Source organism: Corvus kubaryi, unplaced genomic scaffold (genome assembly GCF_017639235.1).
Source record: "Corvus kubaryi isolate FWS band 111438036 unplaced genomic scaffold, C.kubaryi_AGA036_p1.0 37353, whole genome shotgun sequence".
NCBI lineage: Eukaryota > Metazoa > Chordata > Aves > Passeriformes > Corvidae > Corvus > Corvus kubaryi.
In genome coordinates this window covers 5,360,104-5,383,409 of record NW_024581115.1, presented here as the reverse complement: position 1 = coordinate 5,383,409, position 23,306 = coordinate 5,360,104, and the positions used below count along the sequence as shown (strand labels likewise).

The 23,306-nt window shown below is 45.5% G+C and overlaps 3 protein-coding genes across 8 annotated transcripts in view; 2 read left to right on the top strand and 1 right to left on the bottom strand.

Annotated features, from left to right (window-relative positions):
* Positions 1–21,996, bottom strand: part of HEXD (hexosaminidase D) — a 29,067-nt gene extending 7,071 nt beyond the window's left edge. Inside the window, exons 1-12 of one of the 2 annotated variants that reach the window (XM_042032686.1) lie at positions 21,679–21,996; positions 21,253–21,362; positions 21,075–21,162; positions 20,185–20,349; positions 18,895–19,078; positions 17,537–17,608; positions 16,599–16,794; positions 15,842–15,924; positions 15,254–15,332; positions 15,075–15,176; positions 14,480–14,569; positions 12,362–13,631 (exon numbers count right to left, since the gene is read on the bottom strand). In XM_042032686.1, coding sequence (XP_041888620.1) covers positions 13,463–13,631; positions 14,480–14,569; positions 15,075–15,176; positions 15,254–15,332; positions 15,842–15,924; positions 16,599–16,794; positions 17,537–17,608; positions 18,895–19,078; positions 20,185–20,349; positions 21,075–21,162; positions 21,253–21,362; positions 21,679–21,744 — 1,404 coding nt within the window. In that variant the 5' untranslated portion in view covers positions 21,745–21,996 and the 3' untranslated portion in view covers positions 12,362–13,462. Of the gene's footprint in view, positions 1–7,587; positions 7,598–12,361; positions 13,632–14,479; positions 14,570–14,828; positions 15,177–15,253; positions 15,333–15,841; positions 15,925–16,598; positions 16,795–17,536; positions 17,609–18,894; positions 19,079–20,184; positions 20,350–21,074; positions 21,163–21,252; positions 21,363–21,678 lie in introns of those variants that run through there. The other variant, XR_006016775.1, reaches the window with a different exon arrangement.
* LOC121666754 (cytochrome b-245 chaperone 1) lies at positions 81–12,119 on the top strand. The gene is made up of 7 exons (XM_042032693.1): positions 81–217; positions 2,378–2,508; positions 3,630–3,671; positions 4,939–5,012; positions 5,944–6,040; positions 7,319–7,463; positions 8,001–12,119. The coding sequence occupies exons 2-7, from the start codon at positions 2,424–2,426 to the stop codon at positions 8,128–8,130; spliced, it is 573 nt and encodes a 190-aa protein (XP_041888627.1). The 5' UTR covers positions 81–217; positions 2,378–2,423; the 3' UTR covers positions 8,131–12,119.
* Positions 21,995–23,306, top strand: part of OGFOD3 (2-oxoglutarate and iron dependent oxygenase domain containing 3) — a 43,560-nt gene continuing 42,248 nt past the window's right edge. For all 5 annotated transcript variants that reach the window (XR_006016776.1, XM_042032690.1, XM_042032689.1 and 2 more), the window contains exons 1-2: positions 21,995–22,118; positions 22,422–22,675. Coding sequence is in view for 4 of the 5 variants with exons in the window: in XM_042032690.1 (XP_041888624.1) it covers positions 22,030–22,118; positions 22,422–22,675 (343 nt within the window). In the remaining variant the exon portion in view is untranslated. The remainder of the gene's footprint in view (positions 22,119–22,421; positions 22,676–23,306) is intronic.

Genomic DNA, 23,306 nt, shown 5'->3' with positions numbered 1-23,306 from the left:
CATCCGCGGGCTCAGGCGCCATGCTGAGCATTGGCAGCGCGCCGCCATCTTGGCGCGGCACCGCCCTCACGGGAGGGGAGGTTCGTGTCCCATCCTCTGCCCTCACCCAAAATGGCTGCGGGCGCGTCCGTCCATCCCTGAGGCGGGATTAGTGCTGAGGGCGCGGGACGCGGAGGCGGCCGCGGATCCCTTTAGAGCGCGGCTGGAGCCCGGGCAGGTACCGCGGGGACGGGGCTGGGAGAGGGTGAAGGAGGGGGGGGGCTCTCAGATTCCCCACGCGTGGGGGAGCAAAACCCATCTTGGGTGGGTTTTGGCAGGGCCGGTCCCTGGATGGGGAGTGTCCTCCCCTCCCTGAGGGGGAGAGCAGGCTGTGGGGAGGTGGGAGTAGGTGCAGGATTGGGAGGTAAAGAAAAATGAGCTCTGTAAAGAAAATTCACCTGATGTGTGGTCCTGACTTGATGGCTGTTGGTGGTGAAGATTTCAAGGTGTTCCTTCTAATGGCTTTTTCTGGCTCGCCCTCAACCGAGAGCTTGGAGGAAGCATGAGAACGTTATTTGGATGCTGGAGATCAGTTCAGTGTCAAACCAGACAAATTCAAGGAAAACTGAGTTCATAGTAGCCCAAAAATACCTCTTTCTCTGTAATGATAACATTGTTGTAGTAAAGCTCTTGCGTTCGCTTAAAGGGGCATTTATGATTTATTTATTAAATGTAACTTTAGAAGCTGCTTTGGTCCTTTTTGTTCCAAAGTCTGTCTCTTGCAAGCAACAGCCTGTGAGAGACAATGCCATTGATGTTGAGTGTCCAGCATTAAACTAAGATTGGCATTTGCCTGGTTGAACTTCACTAAATTAATATAGGGGTAGATATCAAAGTTTGCGTTAATGCACTTAACTGATATGTGTGAGAATTATGTTTTAAGTAGGGTGTAATATTTGTGAAATGCAACCAGATTTCTGCAGTGATCTCGATGTATTTGATAACAGGCAGGAGAAGACGTTGTAGAAATATTTTCCGGTGTATTGAGAGCAACTCACAGGAGTCATTTGAAAATTAAAATTTGATGCTTGACATCCGGAGGAGATGGAGCGTGTCTTATGCATAAGTGCTTTTGGCTCTTTCGGTTTCAGATGCTCTCAGATGTGTTGCTAAGAGATTAAAATCAGAGTTGTGGGTGTTTTTTGTTTAACTGAAAAGACCTGGCTAAATCTGCTCCCCTGGAGCTTTGTATCCAAACTTCCAGAATTGCAGGAATGTCTTCTTGCATCCAAGAACAGCAGGATAACTAAAGGACTGAAAATCACACTTGCCATTTGTAAGAACTTGGATGTGCTCAGACCTGCTCTCTCTGTGTTTTCCATGGTTATTCAAAACCTGATGAATGTTGGCATTTTCTGGAAACCTGTTATCATGGGCAGCTAACTGCAGCTTAATGCCAGCCTCCTGGAACTGGTTCTGTGGGACAGGCTGCCCCGGGAAGTTGTGGAGTCACCATCCCTGGAAGCGTTCAAAAAACATATAGGTGTGGTGCTTAAGGACATGGTTTAGTGGTGGACTGTGCAGTGCTGGGTTAGTGGTTGGGCTTCATGATTTTAAAGGTCTTTCTCACCCTAAACAACTCTGATTCTATGCTGTAAAATAGTAAAAACGTACTGAAAATGCTGCATGGGGTTACCCAGCTCGTACTGGTTTTAATCAGTACCTTTCTTTTTAGTCTCTACTGTTAGTTTCTGCCTAGGCTGAAGGCATGGTCTTGTTGGGGATGGACAAACATACTTTTGTTGGGAGCTTCTCGTTATATTCTTGAGGTGGCTTGGGACATGGGAATGCCTTCTGTGGCATTATGGGATGCTGGCAGTGTTTGGCTGTAGCTGGTGTGTCATCAGGGGTGAGAGACCCCCCATGTCAGAGGGGCAGAAGGCTGCACTGTCCTGCCCCAGCTCCCAGACTAGTCCTTCACCCTTTGAGCTCGCAGGAAAAATGCTGTCAAAGAGATTTCCATTCCTCTTGCTGTTTTATTTGTTTGAAGGGCTGCATGAATTAGCAACAACATTGTTCTGGGTTCTTATTTTTCACATTTTTCTTCTGGAATGTGATTATAATAGAAAGAGACTTTTACCCCCAAAATGAGAACTTTCTTCCGAGAGTTCAGATTCATGTTGTTGTTATGCAAGTCTCCACATGACAGTTTTACTTTGTGGTTGTTTTCAGTGTACATGTTGCTCTTCCTGTGCAAAAAGACTGTGTTCTTACCCTGGACATCTTTTATAGTCTAGATTAAGAGTTGGTAAGTCCTGAAAAATGCTAGGAAGGGGAACTGGTGGAATCGTCGATGATTTAAAATTCTTGCTTTCTTTTTTTTTTTTTTTTGGTCCAGTGCGGTTTCATGAGTCAGACTGGGCTGTTGGGAGTTTCTTTTGAAGATGTACATGTTGGTTGAAAAACGCACGAGTTCCCATCTTCATCTAAAGAGGTCGCCTGGCATCCGATCCTGGTCTCTCTGTGTTGGTAAGACCACAGCATTCCTCAGCTTATTTCAGAGCTTGCTTTAAGGGAAGAGGGTCACTGAATAAATTTCTGGAAGAGCCCCTAGCGAAATGCCTGCCTTCCAGGTGTTTTCCTTTCCAGAAGAGGAATGGTTGTGCTTTGAACTCTTCCTTTATCATTGCCACTAAATGAATCTGGAGCCTCAGTGTGGCAGTTTCACTGTGAGACTGATCATTTTTCAGTCTCGTCTGGAGAACCTCAGAGGCTCATGGATAGAATTTTAAGGGAGTCCTGAAAGCTCAAGAACAGAAAGTTTATTACGTGCCATGCAGCAATATAAATGTGAAGCTTCTGAAGGGGCTGTTTAGTTAGGTTGAAAAACATCTCAATTTTCATGAGTGGAAGACTGGAGTGTGGCCATGCTGGGGTTGGATCATGCCGTGTGGTTGATGGTGAGCTCCTAAGGACATCGTGTATGAAATGGGAAGTCATACAGGATGTTCTGAAAGGCATCTTTATAAGCACTACTGAATGTGCAGGAAAAAGAAACTTGTTAGGATTGTACTGAGAGAGCTGGTGGGGAAAATCTGACATATCCTGCTTTCCAGCTGAGTAGATCTCACTGCAGCAACACCACAACGATGTCATTGCTTTCAGGGATGCTGTTGAGAAGATCTTTGCAGTTGCAGCAGCCACTGGGGCATGGAATTCAGATGCTTCCTTCCTCCTCTCTGGGAGAAAGGAACTGGCAGTTTCTGACACAACTTTACTGCAAAAGTTTTCTTTTGGCTCCATGGAGCACTTAAAGGGGAAAATAACTGTTGCAAGATTTGTGTCAGCACACTCCAAGTTGTACTGTGCTGAGAGGAAGTATGGTGTAATGGTTAAATGGAGTCCCTCTGAGGTTTCCAGTTGTGTCACAAAATTTTTATTTCTGACCCCAGCCCCTGTGCTTTTGATGTCTTTGCAGAATGGAAGTTCTTTCATACTGAGTTCAGAGAAAAAAATAACTTGACTTTCATATCGTGATCTATGTTGCAATCACGTTTGTCATTTTTTTGAAAAGTGATGTTTTTCATCAGGAAATTTTTGATGCTTTTTGAGCTGCTTATTTGTCCTAATTCTCTCCTCTTTCCTCCTAGGAATAGCCTCCATAGGTTTGGCTGCTGCTTATTATAGTGCAGGTAATGACCTATCACTTTTTGGGAAGAATTGTTTCTTTCCTGTTGATCTGTTTTTCATAGTGATGACTCCTCTGCAGCTTCTGGCTGGCCTTACAAAGGTAGTGGAGGTACCTCTCCCACTTTGTGGTGTGAATAATAAAACCAATAATAGCTGTTGCCTCTGTGACTTGCTGTGCTTTAATGCTCTATTTCTTACTCAGCCTGCTTTTCCATCTGCAAGTATTTTTAATAATGATATTTAGTACTCAGTGGCATTTTGTACTTTCAGTGTTTTATAAATGTGATTAGCTGGTCCTCACAGCTCTCCTGGGAAGACATGTAATGATTATTTGACACCATAATGAAATGATTACTTTGCCTTTGACGGAAGTTCTCTGTTTCTCTGGAAACTGTCACATCATCACTAGCAGAGATTACTCATCCGAGCACCTTTAGAGATCAGACAGCTACTGCTGCTTCCTCCCCCTGCAATACAGCAGACTGCACCAAATGCCAGCTGTCTTTCCATCGATGGGATTTATCCTGGAAGCTGCCCTGTGATTCTTGTGCTGCATCCTATTAACGTCAAATTTTAAAACTTAATAGTGTGTAGGAATGTGCTACCAATACAACCCACGAATTTTTATTTAAAGAGCAAAATGCAGTGAAAGCTGCTTGAGCCACCAGCTAAATCAGCCTTGCTTTTCTTAAGACATTGCCACAAAGTTTTCTGAAACAATCCTGAGCACAGTTCTACTGTGCCTTCAGATAAAAACCTGAGTGAGCAAATTGTTCAGGCTGTGACATGTAAACATTTCCAGGACATGGAATGGAAATGTTTGTTTGTCAAGAGGACCAACTGCTTCCTTTTATGCAGAAACATGTTTGCTTCATTGAATTTTCGTTGTCCTTAAGTCCTCTGCAGCGCAAATATTTGGTGTTTGACAGCAGGTTGGCAGTTTTGTGGATGCCTTTTAAAATGCCTTTGCTTGTAGAGAAGAGAAAGATGTGATGTTACAACCTTGCCAATAATACATATGCTTATAATTCTGCGTGGTTTGAAGCCCAGCGTGAATGAAGTCTCTGAAAAATATGAAGACTTTCTGTGTTTTCATCCTGGGAAAGAGCTGTAAAATAGCTTATAGTACAACTAAAGGCAAAAATGTTCCATCAGAGAAACCTTTTCTCCTTTTGTTGCTTTTAAAGGGAGCTTGTTGCTTTCAGGATTGTTTGAATACCAAAGAAGGGGGGAAAAAAACTAAATTTATGCACTTTTTGCATTGTTCAGACAGCTTGGCATGGAAGCTTTTCTACATGGCTGGGTGTTTCTTTGTGGCAGCACAGAATCTGGAGCAGTGGGAGGTAAGATGCTGAACTCAGGAAATGAGTGTCTGTGAGTAGGAAGCAGTTGGCAGATGCTGATTCCAGCAGCCCCACGCACTTGCTTAGTCCAAACAGAAAAGTTATGCTTTTCGTTTTGAGGAAACCCTCTGGGGTTGCTATACAGGGACTAGAATTAGGGCAATAAATCTTTCACTACACAAGCATGAAAATTTGAAGCTAAACATAGGGGTATTTTTAAAGGGAGACTTTCCCCAAAATGTTCTGTCATATAAAAGAGGGAGGATGAACAGCACATTCAGCTGCACAACGTGATTTTGAACTTACCCTTCAAGCTAATGGCAGAGCAACCATTAAATAAAGGAGCTCTAACCTTCCAGACTGCTCAGCTGTTTTTCTCTGGGACAAGCATGGTGTATGCTGGTTTAGAATCTCGTGGATGTTGATTTGGTAGGAGCAGGACTGAGAGCAATGAGCCACCTTGTCACCTTGCTGACCTGAGTTGTGTTAGAATGAGCAACTCACCTAAAGAGAATGAGATCCTCTTTTCAGCGAATGTCAGGGGTATTTGAGATCTGTGTAAGCCTGGCCCACAGAGCACAGCACTGGAATGTCAAATTCACCAGAAGTGAAAATTAAGGGAGTTACAAGTTGGTGTTCAAATTTGCTTCTAGGCAATGTTTTTATTACATGAGAAATGTGGCAAGAGGGACAATGAACCCACTTCTGACTCCCTACTAGAAGTCACAGGAGATATGGTAAAGTCTCTGTTAAAACCAAGAGCAAGATTGTGATTTTCAGAGTCTAATAATAGAGGAATGTCTCTAAACTAGCTGTGTATTTTTCTGTTACCAAGATTTTTTTCCCACAGAACTATTTTTATTTTACTTTGAAGCATAGCTAGTAATGGTGTTTTCAGGAAAATCGTAATTTTTATTTTTCAATTTTACAGGAAGCTGTATTTGATAAGAACAAGGGAACACTCTGCCTAAAAACATTCAATCTCTACAAGAAATTATTGACCTTATCAAAAGGAGGCAATGAACAAGGTGAGAAAGCAGCATCTGTGGTAGAAAATGTGATGAGCAGCAGAAGAGATGGATATGTGCCCATTTAATAGCTTCTCTGGAGTTCTGTACTCAAATTAAGTCACATCTGCTTCTAGATCTGCTTTGTTCCCAAGCAGCAGATGTAACAACCTGCCTCTCAGGGCCCAAATGCTTCTTCTCAGTGTGCTGAATGCATCTTGTTAATTATTTTAATCCAAGGTAACTAGGCCTACACATTGCTTTCCATAATAATCGTAGCCATTCCTCTGGGATGTTAATGTGCAGGTTTACCTTTCCCTTGGCTAGCCTGCTTGGCAGCTGGGACTGGTGGAAAAACTTAAATATTGGATCCAGAAGTCGAGATTCCTGTAATCACATCTGCTTTGGGGAGCAGGCAAATGCTTAGATATCATATGCAAAGGCATGCTACATCCTGCAGATATAGAATATGCATTTAAAGCAGCATGTTCAGGAGGCTCAGATTAATGCAGTATTTGGGCTTCCTGTTGGATTAACAGAAGTTGCAGTATAGCCTGTGAGGTGGTTGAGTCACAGTGAATTGGGAGTTCTATTGCAAACTAGGATCTTCTGTTCTATTGCAAAAGAAGGATCCTCTTCCATGTCAGAGTTTTTATTCTACTTCCTACTGTAAATCGAACCAGCTCTCAGTAAGCTCAGAAAAGTGGCCAAATTTGGAATGACCTTAAGCTGAATTGGTTTTTAAACAGTTCATTTTGGAGATGGAAGATGTAGAGAGAAAGATGTTTAATGTTTCTGAACTTTCCTTTAGGATACATGTTTTCATTGGGGAGCTGAGGACATCTCTTCCTCTTTGATAATATCTGGCTTAGGATATTAGGTTTAGGATTTGCGTGAGGATGCAGAGATCAGCAGGTGCTCTGAGCAGTTAAATATTTCAGTATTTGTTCAGTCTCAGGAGACTGAACACCTGTTTGCTTACTCTGTACAGAAAAATAGTTTAAACTGCCATTAAAGCAAGTGGGAAACATGAATAATAAAGGGTACCTCAGTGCCTGGCAGGCTGTACATCTTGTTCCTTAGGGCCTGTGCAGCTACAATGTGCTGCATCCACACCTGTGGATGTTTGTTTTCCCCGAGCACCTCGGCAGCTGTTTGCTGATGCAGGACTGCCCCGCTTGTGTGGGATCACAGCAGTGGTGCCCAAGACCGGGGTCCCCATCACCCAAGGCACCAGTGGCAGTGCTCAGGCTTTGCAGTCATGCTAACAGCTGCCTTGTTTTCCCCATCTCTTTGCAGTCGTGGCTATGCTGAATGAGATCCGCGATGTGAACGTGGAAGAGGAGACCGTGCGCTATTTTGGGAAGGGTTACCTGGTCGTGCTGCGGTTTGTCACTGGATTCTCACACCCGCTCACTCAGAGCGCAGTGTTGGGCTGCAGAAGGTGCAGTGTGGACTTTTTAAAATTAGAATGTGTAAGGTGGGAAATGCCAATCACGTGGGTCAGTAATAGCCAACTCTTATATCTAAGCTCAGTTTTCAAACTTGCTGGTACGACCTTGTGTTACTCAGTTTAACCTTTCAAACCCCATAATGTTTCCATTTGCAGACATTTGGGTAACACCGTCTATCAGGATCATATTTAGATATCTAAGATCCTTTTAGTGCTGCACATCTGCTGGAGTTGCCTTCTTCAGCTATGCAATGGCAGAGGGGAGTAATTCTAGTTAGCAAACATTCAGTGTATTAGTTAACAGAAAATTTATCTTAAGCACTGATAATAAGGAACCTTGCAGCAGGGACTGGGGAAAGGACTGATTTGTTCTGATGTGGAAGGAATGGCTTGGTGTGCCATGCTGTCAGCCATACTTTGCCCAAATGACTTTCCCTCTAGCCAGTTATTCTCAGGAATTAGCATGCCTGTTCTTGTCTTGTCAGCACCACAGCTCCACTAACTTCCATTGTTTCTTCTTTTCCACAGTGATGTGGAAGCAGTTGCCAAACTCATTACTAGTTTTCTGGGACTGGACAGAGTAGAGACCCCACAAGATTTCTCCCAGAGCAGCGAAACAGAGGCAAGTGATGCAGATGAACCACAGGTTAAATACTGATAGTCATTGTGAACTGAAGCAAGCAGAGGCTTTCAAACATCTGGAAAATATTCTGATCATTCTTCAGAAAAAGAAATCCCTCACAACCTTGACCTGGGCATTTCTCAACACGTGCATTTACAATGGGAGGAACCTGTCATAGGGCACATTGTTTAGTGCTAAACTGCTTCAAGACCCTGCATGTGGACACTGCTGGCTTTTGAGCTCTGTCAGCTCATCAAACTTGTCTAGGAATAGTTATTTATTAATGAATTGGCTTGAGATAATTGCTTTTCCATTAATGAAGTGATGATACAGATGTGAACTTATGTTTATTGCAAACATTTGCTGCAGGTACAGTATATGAAATGTAGAAGAGTTGAATTTGTAACTCATAACACAATGCTTTGAGGTTTTCCTTTCAATATATGCAATTAGGGGATGCAGATTAGTGGCACTTTTATGTTCTCTACTACTGACTTGCCATTGGATATCTGTGGAAATTAAAGTCTGAGTGCCTCTCTTGGAATTCTAAATATCAGGCTGAGCAACCCGTAACCTTGTCTTATCTCGGACTCACCAATTAGCCAGAAATAGTAAAGGAAAAATGATCTTTGGGATGTTCTACCTTAATCCTGTTCTGCTTAACTTCTGGGCAGGACAGAATAATCTTTCTCTAGACCTCAATGTTTACTATTGAAACTGTGTATTTAGAAAGGAAGCAGGGACATGTGTAACTTTAGGTAGGGAAAAGACTGATGTCAAACAAGATGGTAGCCTAGAGTTGTTTAGTATTTCCTCACTTGAAATGATACCGAAGTGCTAAATAATAACTTTTTTAAGGTAGCTGGCATAGATTCAATGTTTGACTTGTAGCTGTGTTTTACTCCAGGTGTGTGGTGTCCTCTGTTCTGACTGATGATTTCACAAATAGTTGAAACATAATTTTTTTCAAGGTATTTCTGAAGTGAAAGCTACCTCTGTTAGTCAGCATATTCTGTCTAGAACTAGTACTCCATCATGCTTACACTAACATATCAGTTCAACAAAGAAATTGTAAAAAGCTGAAAGTTCCTTCAACATGGTACAGCTGCTTGTACTGTAGTTCACTAGGTTTTATTTAGCAATCTCATGGTCTTTAGACCTGATTTAGAAAATATTTACACAGTTACTTCTTAGGAGATCTGAACAGGGTACGAGGTAACTGTGTTGTCTGCTTTCACAGTGGGCCAGCAGGAAATGTCTCCTGGCAGCAGCCTCTCTAGGATTTAAAAGGGCCTGTGTTCTTGTTTCCAATCACTCTACCTCTACAGAGAAAAAGCTCTGAAAAGCTTTTAGTAGAAGCCACGTCCTGTTGTGTGTTCCAGCTTGGTCTGAAGCTGAGCACCTGCTCACCAAAGAACAGCTTGGACCAAGATTTCCCTTCCAGCCATTCAGACCTAGGATGTGAGCTGAGAGGCAAAGGCTCGGGCTGTCAGTGGGAAGGTACTCACACTGCAACAGGGAGATGGCTGTTGATGTAGCTTGTCTGCAGCACAGAAGTGGGTCTGTTTCCTTTAAATAAGACAAAAAACTTGTAATCACATCAGGTATCAATACAGACCTCTGCTGTGTATGAACGTGGGAAAATGAGGTTGCAGGCAATTAGCTAACTTTGCCTTTCTTCTGAAGCACAGCTGTAAGCGAAGCATAATCATTAAACCTATTCAAAAAATACTGCAGGGTGTTACACTTGCAGAGTTGCTCATTTAAATCCACTGTAATGTATACCTCAGGTAACGCTCATTTTAGAGAGAGGAGAATGAGATTTGGGATTTGGAGGACTCTTTTTTTTCCCCCCCACAGTGTAAAATGAGAACAGTGAGTGTTCCCAGCACTTCCAGTAAGAAGTAATGTCCTAGAGTATGTGATGGTGTAATGGAAGCACAAGGGCTCAGCCTGTGGTAACTGCTGCTTTGTACCAAGGATATTCAGAGGGCATTCTTGGTGTGCACTGCACTTACTCTGTGCCCATGGAGTGGACCATGGATAAAACAGACAAAACTACCTGCCTTTAGTCTTAGCTATGCTGGCTTTCATTTGTATTCCCATGAGAGCTGACATTCCATGGAAGATAGAAACCACACTGTAGTTTTCCAGTTCAAAATCAGCTTTTGAAAGGTACATCTGTTGCTCTAACCCTGCACTGCATCATGTGTCGTGCTTCTGCTGAGCTATAGTGCATCCAGCTTGCTGTGCATTCATGGTGTTAGTCATGTGTGTACTTATGGACTATGCAATATCTTCTACAAAGACTAAAACAGTGTAAGGAAAACTCAGAATCCATAGAAAGGGGAATGACCTATAGTAAGCTACAGTGTAACTTGAAATACATCCTGTGGAGTAAGTTGCCTGTTGAGTTGATGTGCAGTGATCACCTCTTTAGAGGTGCTTTCTAGTATCCCACTCAACACCTCAGTATCCTGCTGCGGTAGGCAGGGGGGGATGGCTGCTGCCATGCACTGTGTGTCTGAGAGGAATATTTTGACTCCTCAGCCCTTCACTTGGAGCAGCTGGTGCCATCCTCTCTCGTGCCATTTCCATTTTGCATTTGGCAGCTGTCACTGTACCAACAAGTACAGTTTCAGTGGGAGCCTGAGTTCTGTAGTCTGAGCTAACAGGACGGGGCCCTGAGGACATTCTGCCAGGCTCTGGGTGCTGCCTGCGGGGCTGTGTCAGGCACTGCTGGCTGATGCACCCGGGAGCTTCCTGTGGCACTGATCTATCTGAGCCTCTCTGAGCTTGGAAATGGGACACTGCACCAATGTTATCACAGGCTGATGGGGTTTTCTCTTGTATTTCTCTTGATCCACGTTTGGAGCTTCTGCCCTCAAAAACTTTATTGTTTGTAGTTGGAAGACATGGCCAGATGTGATGCAGTAACTGTGTGCATGTATAATTAACTTGCATTTGCTGTTCACATGGATTTGGTTGTGGCAATGTCTGTGCTCCTCAGCAATGTTATCAGCTTGAAGAACTGTGGAAAGCAGGTGCTAACTCAGGACAGGTTCCACTCTTCCTCTTTGGACAAGTCCTCTCTCATCCTTCTCTTCTGCCACTTTTTGCCGTTCTGCCAAAGGCTTTTCTGGATGGCTTTCCTCACTTCTCTTAGGCCCAGCAAAGTCAAAGGCCCAGGAAACAGAGCCTTACATGTGCCTGCTGTAAACTGACTTGTTCTCAAAGGAATGATGTGAAAGACTAGTTTTGGTTAGGAAGTTAGGTACTCCTAGAAGACTATTACAGCAGATGTACTCATTAACTTTTGCATTTCAGGCCATCTAGAGACTTGTACCTGGACAGCTGTAGTTTGCATGACTTAAAAATTATTTAAAAACCTGGATAGCAGACCTTAGGTTAGATCTAGCACCCTGACCCCTAAAACCAACCCCTTCTGTCATATCCTTTACCAAGCTGTGTGGTAAGTGCCACTTGGCAGATGGTTCAGCTTATGTTTGAGCAGCACAGTGGCAGCTCCTCGCATGGCTGTTGTGGCATGGGATTGCGGCCTTGGCTGCTGCAGCGAGCAAAAGCCAGAGTGCATCTGTACAGAGGGAGAGCACTGCTTTATGTAAGATGCAACCTCATATTCTGGTACTTCACAATGAAATACTCCATTCCTAGCATCAATTGTGCAAGTCTCAAAGAAAAGCAAAATATTTATAGTTGAGCTCTGACTCTTGGACTGTATTTATGAAGTTACACAGATACCAAAACCTTAGCTGGCTTACATAATAAATAAAGCGTGCTAGTTCTGACAGTGTCGTAGATTGCTGGGAGGCAAAAATACTTCTGGAAAATGTTTAGAAAGTGCTTTTTTTTTTTAACTTTAAAATTGCAAGTAGAATTTCAGCAAGGCCTTGTTGAACTGCCTTTTTTTAAAAAATGTTCATTGGTAAAATCAACTTTGATAACTTGTTTTGCATCACTGTAGTATTTAGTATTGTTTTTAATTAAAATTATTAAAATATTAATGGCTGTCTAAATTATTCCTTGGAACAGATCTACTGAAGGAGTTAACCAGGGGGAGGACAGAATAGAGGAAGCCCAAATACCTGCTTAGAAGTGACCCTGCTGACACTTTTGCAGCAGTCCAGCTTTTAATTCCATATAAGCTGATAGATCCAACTCTCCACTGGTGAATATTTCCATCTTCCCTCCTTTAAACCGAACCAACATGCCACACACACGAAAAAGAAGCACATTTCCACAAACATTTTGAGTATCAAAGGTTTTATTCAAGTAAAATAAGGATCTTGTTTAGTTTAATCTATGTGACAAGGATACACAGCAATTGATTCTTTTTAGATAAAAATCTGCATGTGGACCTAGTAACTGAGGCTCTCATTGAGTAAGCTGAAGCTTGTCTTAGGCTGTAGTTTTACTTCCTATATCTCAGGATTTGTTCCAAGAAAATTTCCATACCGGTGCTTCCAAAAAAATTTAAAGAAAGGAATAAATGAAGCAAAAAAATTTAAATATTTGGAATATTCATGGTGAAGTAACATACTTAAATACAATACTTCTGAATTATTTCCATTTTGGTGAATATCTCAATTCTCCAGTAAAGTCCCCAAAATACATTGCTGTACATTATGAACAGTTTGACATTAAAGCAGAATAAACCAGCACTGCTTCCTCATATTTAGTAACTTTAGTCATGGCTCAGATAGGGAGAAACCTGGAAGTGCAGGTTGCAGTTTCAGGTTTTACACAGCTGAACAGATGCCTCAGTGAGTGGGATGGTGCTTTTCTGGGGGAATGAGACTACACTGAGCTTAGGTGATACAGCCCAATGTGTTGAGGCAGTTTTCCCTCCAAGCCCAGGTGTCACTGCCTCAGGAGCTCCCTCTTGCCCATGATGGAATGGTAGGACACAACTCAGAACACAGCTGACAGATGAAGGAGTTATGGTACAGAACATGACCCTAACATTTTTAAAGTATCCTAAATATTAGGGTAGAACTTTGCCAGGTCATTGTTATGTAAGAGTCTATTGCTACAAATCCTGAATTTGGAAGAAACTGGGTTTTTCTCCTGCCTTGTAAGAGAGTGAGCTGTGACTCACTCCTGCAGTTATGCAAGGGGAGCAAACCTGACTTACAGGCAGGTGAATTAAGGCTCAGCATGTGTTATGGCAGGAAAATTGAGCTGAAGTGTATAATGCTAATAAATTCCTCCATGCCTTCAGGTCACTTTTGTTTAACCACAGTTGATGCTTCAACTCTCAAGATGACAAATTCCAGCTCAAGGACTAGTTGCTGATTTTCACTAGCCATGTTTTCCCAGGGAATGAGTCAGACTAATTGAAATGCCCCTAATTTTGTGCTTTTATTGCTTCGTCTAAATCATCCACCACTTGCTGCAGCTTCTGTAGGCTGGGGTGGACATTCTCCTCCATCCATTCCTCTATAGTACACTTGTGGAAAACTTGCTCCATGGCTGCTTGGAGGTCTTGCACCACAGCATTCCACTTGGAGAGAAGACTGAGCAGAAATGAGAAGAAACAATGACATTTGCAGGTGAGATCTGCCTCAAGGGAGGGTTGGCTGCCAGGCCTTTGGAAGGGAGTACTGTCCTTAAAACCACTTTACAGGAAAAGAAGCATCTGGTACAAGAGCCCAAAGGACTTGATTTTGTTCAGATGGCAAAAGGTTGATGCTGTTTCTGTTTAAGTTCCATTAATTTTGGCACTTTCCTCATGCAAAGACTTTTGAAATACCAAAATGTAAGCTCAAAAAACCACTATACACCTTTTAAATGTAACTGAAACCCACTGTGAGACTCGTTAGGAATTTAATTCTGGGTTTTATCAGAAAGAGTAGATGCAGTTGGATATTCACCTTACCACAGCAAAAAAAATTATAAATTAACCTTTTAGCATGAATTGGCATAATGTCTAGGAGAAGTTCTGAAAAGCCCATGGTGACAGGGAGCAAGGGGAAGGGCCTGGCTTTATTCCAAGCCCTGCCTGGAATCTGGCCCAGGGTGAGCTCCTACACCAAGGCCAACCTCTGCTTAAGGTGCAGCAGGACTGTGCAGGAGTAACACGGGAGAGGCTTTTGGAGACCAATTTCCTACTTGTTCTCAAAGAAGACAGGCAAAGATAAAATAAGAATCATAGAATAGTTTGGGTTGGAAGAGAACTTTGAAAATCATCTAGTTCCAACCCAAATATGTTGTATAAAAACATATTATGGATACTTTGTCTGATTCCCACTGATGCTTCTGAGATAATTACAGAAAGAGGTAAGGACTCACAACTCTCTGTACCTGAGTGCCCAAAATACGTCAGACTTTTATTTACCCTGTAATGCAAAACAAGTGGTGTTACCTGACTGCATCTGGCTGGAAGTGGTGCATTATGATAGGATGAATAATCTTCCTTTTTCTGTGGTAGGGGCTGAACCAGCCTGTGACATACCTGGAAATGGATGTTAGTGGGAGCAGTGATGAAACAGCAGCAATGTCTGTGTTTGTCACTGACAGGGACGCGGGGAAGGCTTTAGCTGAACTCCTGCACAGAGATGATGCTTAAGGAGTAAGTTTATTTAAGTCTGTATATCTTTGGAATTAGCTTGTGAAAGAGTGTTCCTGGCAGATGATCACCTGATCATCTGCTGCAATATAAGTTTTATTACAAGCTCCTTTTTTTTTGTAACTGTGGCACTCCAAATTTTCACTTTAAATAGCAGTAAAATGTAATTAAGGAAAGAACTAGATGCTTCAAACAAAGCAGCATACAGTATTTAGGAATTTTGCTGCAATATTTTACATTTTCATCTAAATATTATGTTCTGCTGTGTTAATGACACCTGAAATGCAGAGCTTGATATTTAAATCACTTTTCTGGAGTTGTGCCCCACTTTGAGATGATACAGCTCTAACACTCCTGCAGCCAGGCAGAGAATCAACATAACCCCCATTACCTGTTCCTTTCGAGAAGTTCATCCACTGATGACTTGAGGTAGAAACTAACTTGTGTCACAAGTGTGAGGATATTGCTCCCAGGAAAGGTCCCCAGACTTGTGCTGTCCAAAGAGGATCTGTTAGTTTCTGAACTTACCACACAAGGAGAAGCACCTGAGTTCTGCAGCTGGAATTTTACCTCATGAAAGTATCAATTTCCAGGTTAGACATTCCCAGGAGCTTTTCCACATTTTCTTTAACCTTTTCAGAATAGCCACCTGGTAGAAGACAGTGGAAATGAGTAAAGAGCCTAAGAAACCAAAATGTTAATACAAGAAGGGTTTTCTGGAGTGTTCTGCATTGGCTTAGTAGTTCCCCTTTGGTGAAAAATTTTTTAAAAGGTAAAATGGAAATAAAAGAAGGAAAAAACACTTGTGGGTGGGAGCAGGAGCTGCAGTGGTCTCATTTATACATCACTATTGTTTCAAATCAGTTTGAAAAGCAATTCTGCATCTTAAATTTATTTTTTAATATAAGCATGAAATTTTTGACCATTTGTGTGTTAGATCACAAGAAATGATGAGTATACAATGGCTATTTTTAAATACTTAGGCCAAGAGGCTTCTCTGCTCCCATAGTGCAAATTGTAATTTATTGTTCATAATTCAGGCCGTGATCAATTCAGCAAATCACCTCAAAATATAACAAGCCTGTGCCAACCTTAGGGCAAGCTCACTTCACTCCTGTGCTAAGCATTAGCTGAGAGAGAAGAAAGTTGTCATTGTACCATTCTCTAGTGCCTGCAGACACACGGCCAATGATGGAATTGCCACGGGGAGCAGCTCACACAAAACAGAGAAGTGATCGTACCTACAGAAGAAAACATCCCTTAATTGCACATTTTACTGTTAGAACATACTAAACAATGGGAAATTTTAATATTTCAATCACTAAAGTTCAAACAGCCTTAGAAACATCAGGTTCTGTTTCAGAGAAGGGATCACTTTTCTCTGAAATGTGAAGTATTCCTGTTTTACTAGTAAGAACAGATACAAACCAAATTCTCTTCTCAAGGCAAATTAGGATCAGAAAGTGGAATTCAACTCTCTGGTATTCCCTTAGACCTCCTGACTTGCATAAAAATGTTTTACTCCTTCATTACATGAACAAGTTCTTGTCTCTTATGCAATTTCACTGTATTTGAGTTCCCATCAGACATTCAGATAGACACACCATACATGAACTACAGTGTCTATGAGCAGTTCAAGGTGGCACAAAATCCATTCAAGCCTTCAAACCCAATCTGCTGGTGCTGGTGTCCCCAAAGCCATTCCTCCTGCTGGTTAGTGCTGTAGAGCTGATTGGAACTCTGAAATCCACCCTTCATAGTCCAGGGGTGAGGCCCAGCAGTTACTGACAGGAAGGACTGCAGGGTTGCAAAGTTCCCTTCTAAATCCCCAGCTTCCCTGTACCTCCTAGGGAGCTTTTGGGTGGAAGTTTGCTTATCTGTGACCCTTGGAACCACACAAGAGGCTGTTGCTCACCTCTGCCAGCCGGTCAGCGCGATACCTTCCAGGACATCAGCAGGGCTCCTGCTCGCCACCTGCAGCCACCCCAGCTGGTTCCTGAGGTGGTGCCCAATCAGTGTTAGAGACTGATTCACTCCCGTGGCTCCCTTAAAGGCACTTGCAAACCACACCTTGGAGAAGCCACACCTGCGGTACTTCTCTATGAGCTGCACTGCAGTGAGACACAAAGGCACACGCACAGGATGAGCTTTCTCCAGTTTCAGCCCTGACTGCAGTGAAGAGGATCACAGCTCCAGATCCAACAGGCTGCTGAGCCTCTTCCTGTCAAGCTTTGAGCATCAGCAAGGATGGGGGGATTTGACACCCTATCTGAGCAGCCTTTTGAGTGGATGTCCTCCTATTTTCATGTGCCAGTTACTGTATTTCACTCCCTTGTATTGCAACCATGCTAAGAGCTGTGAGCATGTAATAAGCATACACAACATCTGACAGCTGATTCTTCTTGCAACAAAGAAAATACCTGCATGCATGGTAGATGCCTGACTGGAGCCTTTAGAAGCTTCCCTTTGAATTCTATAGATGTATGAAGCCTTGAAGCTTCTTTTGCAGAGCTGTTCAGTACAGTTATGTGCTCCTACTGGTGTTAATGCAAGGAGAGTTAATGTAATAATGCTTGTGGAAAACCTCTGAATCTCCTATGAGTAATTCCATAGCCCTGCTGAAAAGAATTAAGCAGCATACAATGCAAGTCATTCATAGGGGAAACATAAATAGAAAATAAGTAATAGCAACTATGATGTGGAATCATACAAGGGCTGTATTTATGCTATTAAAGCAATAAAAACCAATTTAACAAAACCAGAATGTTTTGGTGTCCAACTAAGGTATGTTTAAATGATAGAATTTTGCTTTGGCTATTTTACTTCTACACAGCTCAGCAGAGAAGTACAAACCTTTGCCCTCCACGTCGATGTCTGCTGCGTAGTCCCAGATCATCGGCTGCACCAGCTGTGGGACCCCAGACCCTGAAAGGAACAGAGGTTTTCTAAGTAATGGAAAACAGCCAGTTAAAATGAGAGCTCAGTACAGGGTACTGGTGCAGCAGCACATGACTAGAACTTTGGCTTGTCACTTACAGTGAAGTGCCCTGAGCATTTTCAGCCTGGCCAGGACTTGGCACATGCCCGGGGCCACTGTCCTCAGGCATCATGAAACCACTAATATGGAGGAGCAGTGGCAATATATCAGAGACCCCATTTGCCCCAAGCCCACCTTGTTCTCAGCTCCTTGCATCTCTGTGTGTACCACTGGCAGAGCTCTACACACAAGATTTAGCTAAATTCAAATGTAACATTCACCCTTTCACTTACAGAGTGCCTGGGCTGTGTTTGCACAGAATGTAGCTTTTCAAGATGCCTTTGAAGTACAAGTAAAGATACAAATTTAGCTTTAAAGCCTTTTATAATCAACTACACAGCTAGCTGTAAACATGTGAAACTGACCCCTACAGAAACAGCAGTAAATTGTGCAGAAATTCAGTATTTTAACTCCATCACATTTTAATTTGCTGAGTCCATTACTGCCTGTGGCAGTAGAGTGCACTTAGTAGAATGTACTGCTCTTGTGGAACTCCGTGGGTCCCACCTGCATTTTTGGGGATGATTTCCTGCTATCAAAGCCTTGAATAGGTCAGTCACTGCTAGATGAGCTGCACAGCTCTTCCTGGTACTGTCTAAATCTGTTTGCGGCAGCCATGTAAGGCAGCTCTGAAAATGCTGGAACTCCATCTATGCTCAGACTACTCAAATTTTAGCAGTGGTTTGGTATTTTTCAACAAACAAGACCTGTGATGTCAAGGTCTTGGAGCGACCCCACAATTCAGTATCCAAGTCCTCATGATGTGCACCATGATCACAAAGATGCTCACAGGGCTGCAGCTTCTCTGTGGGAGTTTGCACCACTGGGACCAGGTGCTGCAAAGGGCAGCAACAAACATTAGAAGGTGGTGAGAAGCACAGAGGTTTAGACTTGGACCACAAATGTCAATAGGTTGTTGTTTCAATGTGTAAAGAAAGTAGAATTGATGGCAGCCACTGCAGGGTGAGCGTTTTGTGATGGAAAACGAAAGTGTTCAGACTGGCCCACACTCACACAGGAGTGTGACAGCCCAGGACTGAGTGCTTCTATTCTCTAGTCAAACTGACCACCCCTCAACTCTTGTCAGATTTGTTGTTTTCAGGATATTCAGCTGCCAACCAATCTGTTTTACCTGGCTGTGTAAACCTGCCTCACCCCATCGCTGGTCACACACCTGCCAGGGTTTCCTCACTCATCCCCCTGAGCATGTCATCCCACACGATGGGTGTCACCATGGGGTAGGATGAGGCCAAACAAGTGGCAACTGCTTTTATGTGGGATAAGCACAGCTTCTCTGGAGTGTTTTCTTGCTGCTGCAGCCACTGCTTTGACTCCTCTCCTTCGCCAAGGCAGTAGACCTGAAACACCAAGCAAATAATCCTGACTTCTTGTATAGAACTAGAGAAAGTGAGTTAGACAATATTCAAAACCTTTGCCCAGATGTGACCCACTGAGTGGACACATTCAAAAGCACCTCTCAGTGCTGAAGACACTGCAGGCATTTCTATCAGTCTGCAGAAGACTGTGGCCATGATTACATGCATCACTTAAGGGAATTTTCCTGCAGGAATTAAAATATCTACAAGCCCTATTTGTCTTTGGAAGGTCTGTCCTTGGAAGTAGCTCTCACCACATTTATTCACTTCAAATCTTGCAACACATCAGGACCTGAGGTAGATAAAATGAGTTCCTATCTCGGGGAAGGAGATTATCCAAATGTGGGTCTAGAAGTGACTTGGGGACATGTCCAAAGGTGGCCCAGCATACTTGGTCCCATGCAGAGAGTGAATGCTTTAAAATTTGCTGGTTTAGAGCAGGTTTTATTAAAACATGTTTATTCTACATAAATAGCATTTTGCTTTAAAAAAGCCTGCAGCTACCTGGCTAACCTTCCCACCAGTTTCAACACAACAGGATACAAAATGTTAAACTAAGATCAGTACAGGTAAGTGGTCACAATGAATTCCAGGGATCTGTGTGCCATCAGGCTGGTTTTAAGAAACTATGGACAAGAGAAACTTGAGTTTTCTCCTTTCTCAAGGAGACAAACTACCAAGATAAAAAACCCAACACTTCCCACCACAAAAGGGCTTACTTTGAGTAACTTGGCCAGAATAATGAGCCAACATCTCACATCAAACTTACAGGATTCTTAATGAACAGCTCTAATTGATATCTCACTTCAAATACTGACTTGACCTAAACCCAAATGCTGAGTTAGCTTTAAGAAGCTGCTTTCAATACTTTGATATTACACTCGTACCTACGGAAATGGCAATCTGTGCTACTGGAATCAGTCAAAAGACTTTTGTCAAAAGACTTTTCTACACTGGCTTGAGTGGTGTTTTCCGTCCCCAAAATCCCACCCAAATGTGGCCTGGGCACCACTGAAATGCAGAAGCCTTAGCCCTTACTATAATTCCTCAAAAGAAAATGAACATTGCTGGCTCAAGAGAAGTCCCACCTCATCACATCCGATGTGAAACCACTGTAAGTCCTCGTGCAGGGCCATGACCTGGTCAATCATGGCTTTGACCAGTGCCAGCGACTCCTCCTTGTGCGGGTTCAGGGTGTTGGGCAGCGCCTTCACCTCCCGGAGATGGGCAAACTCCCTGTGCTTCAGCACAAACTGCAAGGGAAAGGGGAGCTCGGGGACAGCTGCAACGTGAGGGGACAGCAGCGTCCTCCTGTCACCGAGGCTCTGAGGGCAGGTGTCCTGCTAAACCTGGGGTTTGATTTGACTGAGCCCCGGGGACAGGCTGGGGGGCACAGCTGCTGCTCCACGGTGCTGGGGAGTCTCTGACCCACAAAGCACCTCACAAGGTGGGTGAAGGAAACAGGGAGGTCACTGCAGTGTGACCCTGATGTCAAATCCTGTAGCTGGCAGAGCTGGATAACCAGAGCACTGGGACTCGGATGGGAAATTTCCCAACACAGAATCACAGGCTGGTTCAGGCTGGAAGGGACTCCAGTGACTCCTCTGGCCCCACCTCCCTGTTTCAGCCGAGCCACCCCAGAGCACAGGGCACAGGACCGTGTCCTGAGGGTTCTGGAATATCCCCTGTGAGGGAGACTCCACACACTCTCTGGGCAATCTTTTCAACACTCGGTCACTGCACAGGAAAGAAGTTTTTCCTCGTGTTCAGGTGAAACTTCCTGGGCATCAGTTTCTGCCCAGAACTACACACAGTGCTCCAGATGTCACCATCCGAGCAGAGGGGCAGGATCACTCCCTGCCCTGCTGGCAGTGCTCTTCCTACTGCACCCCGGGATCCCACCGGCCTTGTTGTCCCCGTGGGCACTGCTGGCTCAGCACACCCCCACTCTCACCCAGCCCAGCACACCCCTGCTCACCTCCATGTGCCCGAAGCTCTGCACCAGCGGCACCACGTCCAGGCCCTGCGCCCGCACCCGGCTCAGCAGCGCCCGGAGCTCCGCGGGGCTGCGGGACAGCGACACATCAGTGCCCGCTGGGCACGGCCCCGGGGCACCTGTGGGTATGCAGAGCTACCTGTGGGGTACACGGCGGTACCTGTAGGCGTGGGGTGCCCGCAGCAGCTCCAGCGGCCCCGTGTACGGGAAGGTGTCCTCATATTCCAGCAGCAGCCCGGTGGCACCCAGGGCGCGGAGCAGTGGCAGCACCTGCAGGAGGGAGGGGACAGCGGCGATGCAGCTGGGCTATGACAAGTGCCACCACCCTGTTCCCCTCTCACCTGCACCAGGTATATCCCTCACCTGAGCCCAATACATCCCTTACTTGTGCCACATACATCATCCCTCACCCGCCCCAGGTTCATCCCTCACCTGCTCCAGACGCATCCCTCACCCGCCCCGGGTTCATCCCTCACCCGCCCCAGACACATCCCTCACCTGCTCCAAGTTCATCCCTCACCCGCCCCAGACACATCCCTCACCCGCCCCAGGTTCATCCCTCACCCGCCCCGGGTTCCTCCCTCACCTGCTCCAGGTACTGCGCGCGCGGCGCGGCTCCCTTCAGATCCAGGTGCACCAGGCGCCGCCGCATGCTCTACCCTCGATTGCTTTGGCCTGCCGCCGCGCCGTCCTGGCACACCCCGCCCGGCCGCGTCCCGCTGTGCCGGCCCCGCTGTCCCGGCGCTGCCCGCCCGCGCCCTGCTGTCCCGGTGTCCGTTGTCCCGCTGTCCCCGTGTCCCGGTGTCCCAGTGCTGCCCCTCCGCCGCTCCCGGCTCTGCGCTGGATCCTCCGACTCCCTCTCGGCGGCCGAGCGCAGGCAGGCCGGCAGGCCAGGGTGAGGCACGCCGGGCTCATCGCTCTAGCCACAGGAGGCGCGATGGCTCCGCAGCGGCGGGCGCTGCCCCGCGGCCCCGACAGCGCCGGGCCGGGGCCGGGGCCGGGCCGCGGCGGCCGCCGGCACAGCAGGTACCGGCGCGGGGCCCTGGCCGGCACCTCCTGCCCGCTGTCCCGGGGGCGGTGGTGCCCAGGCCCGGCGGCGCTGCGGCTCCCGGGGGAGCCCTGGTGGGGAGGCGGTCGTGCAGCGCCGGGCCCGGGAGCGGGAGGGAGCCGCGTGTGTTTGTAGGGCGTGTGTTTGTAAGGCGTGTGTTGTGCTCCGAACCAGGGGTCCCGCCGGGGAAGGGCCCGGGGCTCCCCGGTATCGGCCAGGGCGGTCCCTCCCCGCTCGCACTGTCCCTCGCTCATGGGGCCCGTTCTGTGCTCCCTCCGCAGCGCTAGGAAGGGCAGATTCCAGCAGGATCCCCGGGGAAGGTGGCTGAAGGCAGCGATCCTCCTGCTGCTGTCCGCTGCGGCCGGCGGCGGCCTCGTGCTGTGGAGCCGCCTCCGCGCCGAGGGTGGGATCCCCGAGGGTGGAACCCCTGGAGATGCGGTCACCGAGGTGCTGGCACATCGCAGCGACAGCCTGCGGGACAAGTTCGTCGAGATCCCCTGCTCGGAGGACTACGACAGGCACAAACGATTTGAAGGTAACGGGACAGGGCTGTCCGAAGTGGATGGCGGTGCTCAGAGGGCAGGAGCAGCCTGGCTGCTGCCTGGGCCTGGGAACCAAACTTGGGCTGTAAAACTCCCGTGCTTGCAGCAAACTCCTGGTCACTGTCTCTTGACTAAAGCCCCAAAGCTCGTGCCCCTTGGGCCAGCCCAGAATTCTGAGTTGATTCTGAGTTGATTATTTTTCTGTCATTCCTACATAACTCTCTTCTGAAACTGCTTTGGTTGGACTCTATGAAATAAACCTTTTGCTAAGTCTGTTTCTGGTTTCTTTCATACTCTGTTGATTCCTGTAATAGGCTTGTTGAGTGAGTTTGCTGCTGGTCAATACCGTACGGGGTGTGGAGTGGAACTGATTCAGGACATTGTCTGTGCCACCAGCATGCGGTGATTGTACAAGTGCCACCTTCTGACACGCTTGTTCTGAGATGTGTGGCTGCCAGTAGCTTGGCGGGGTGCCTGCAAAGCACTTCTTTGTGTCTTTCAGCTGAGCCTGTTTTCTGTCAAATTGGTACCTGTTCCCCCTGGCACTTTTCTTTTTTTGGAGTGTTGGTGTTGGTTCTTCAAGAGACATGGAAGATTTTAATCTTCTCTACAAAGAGCAGTGGG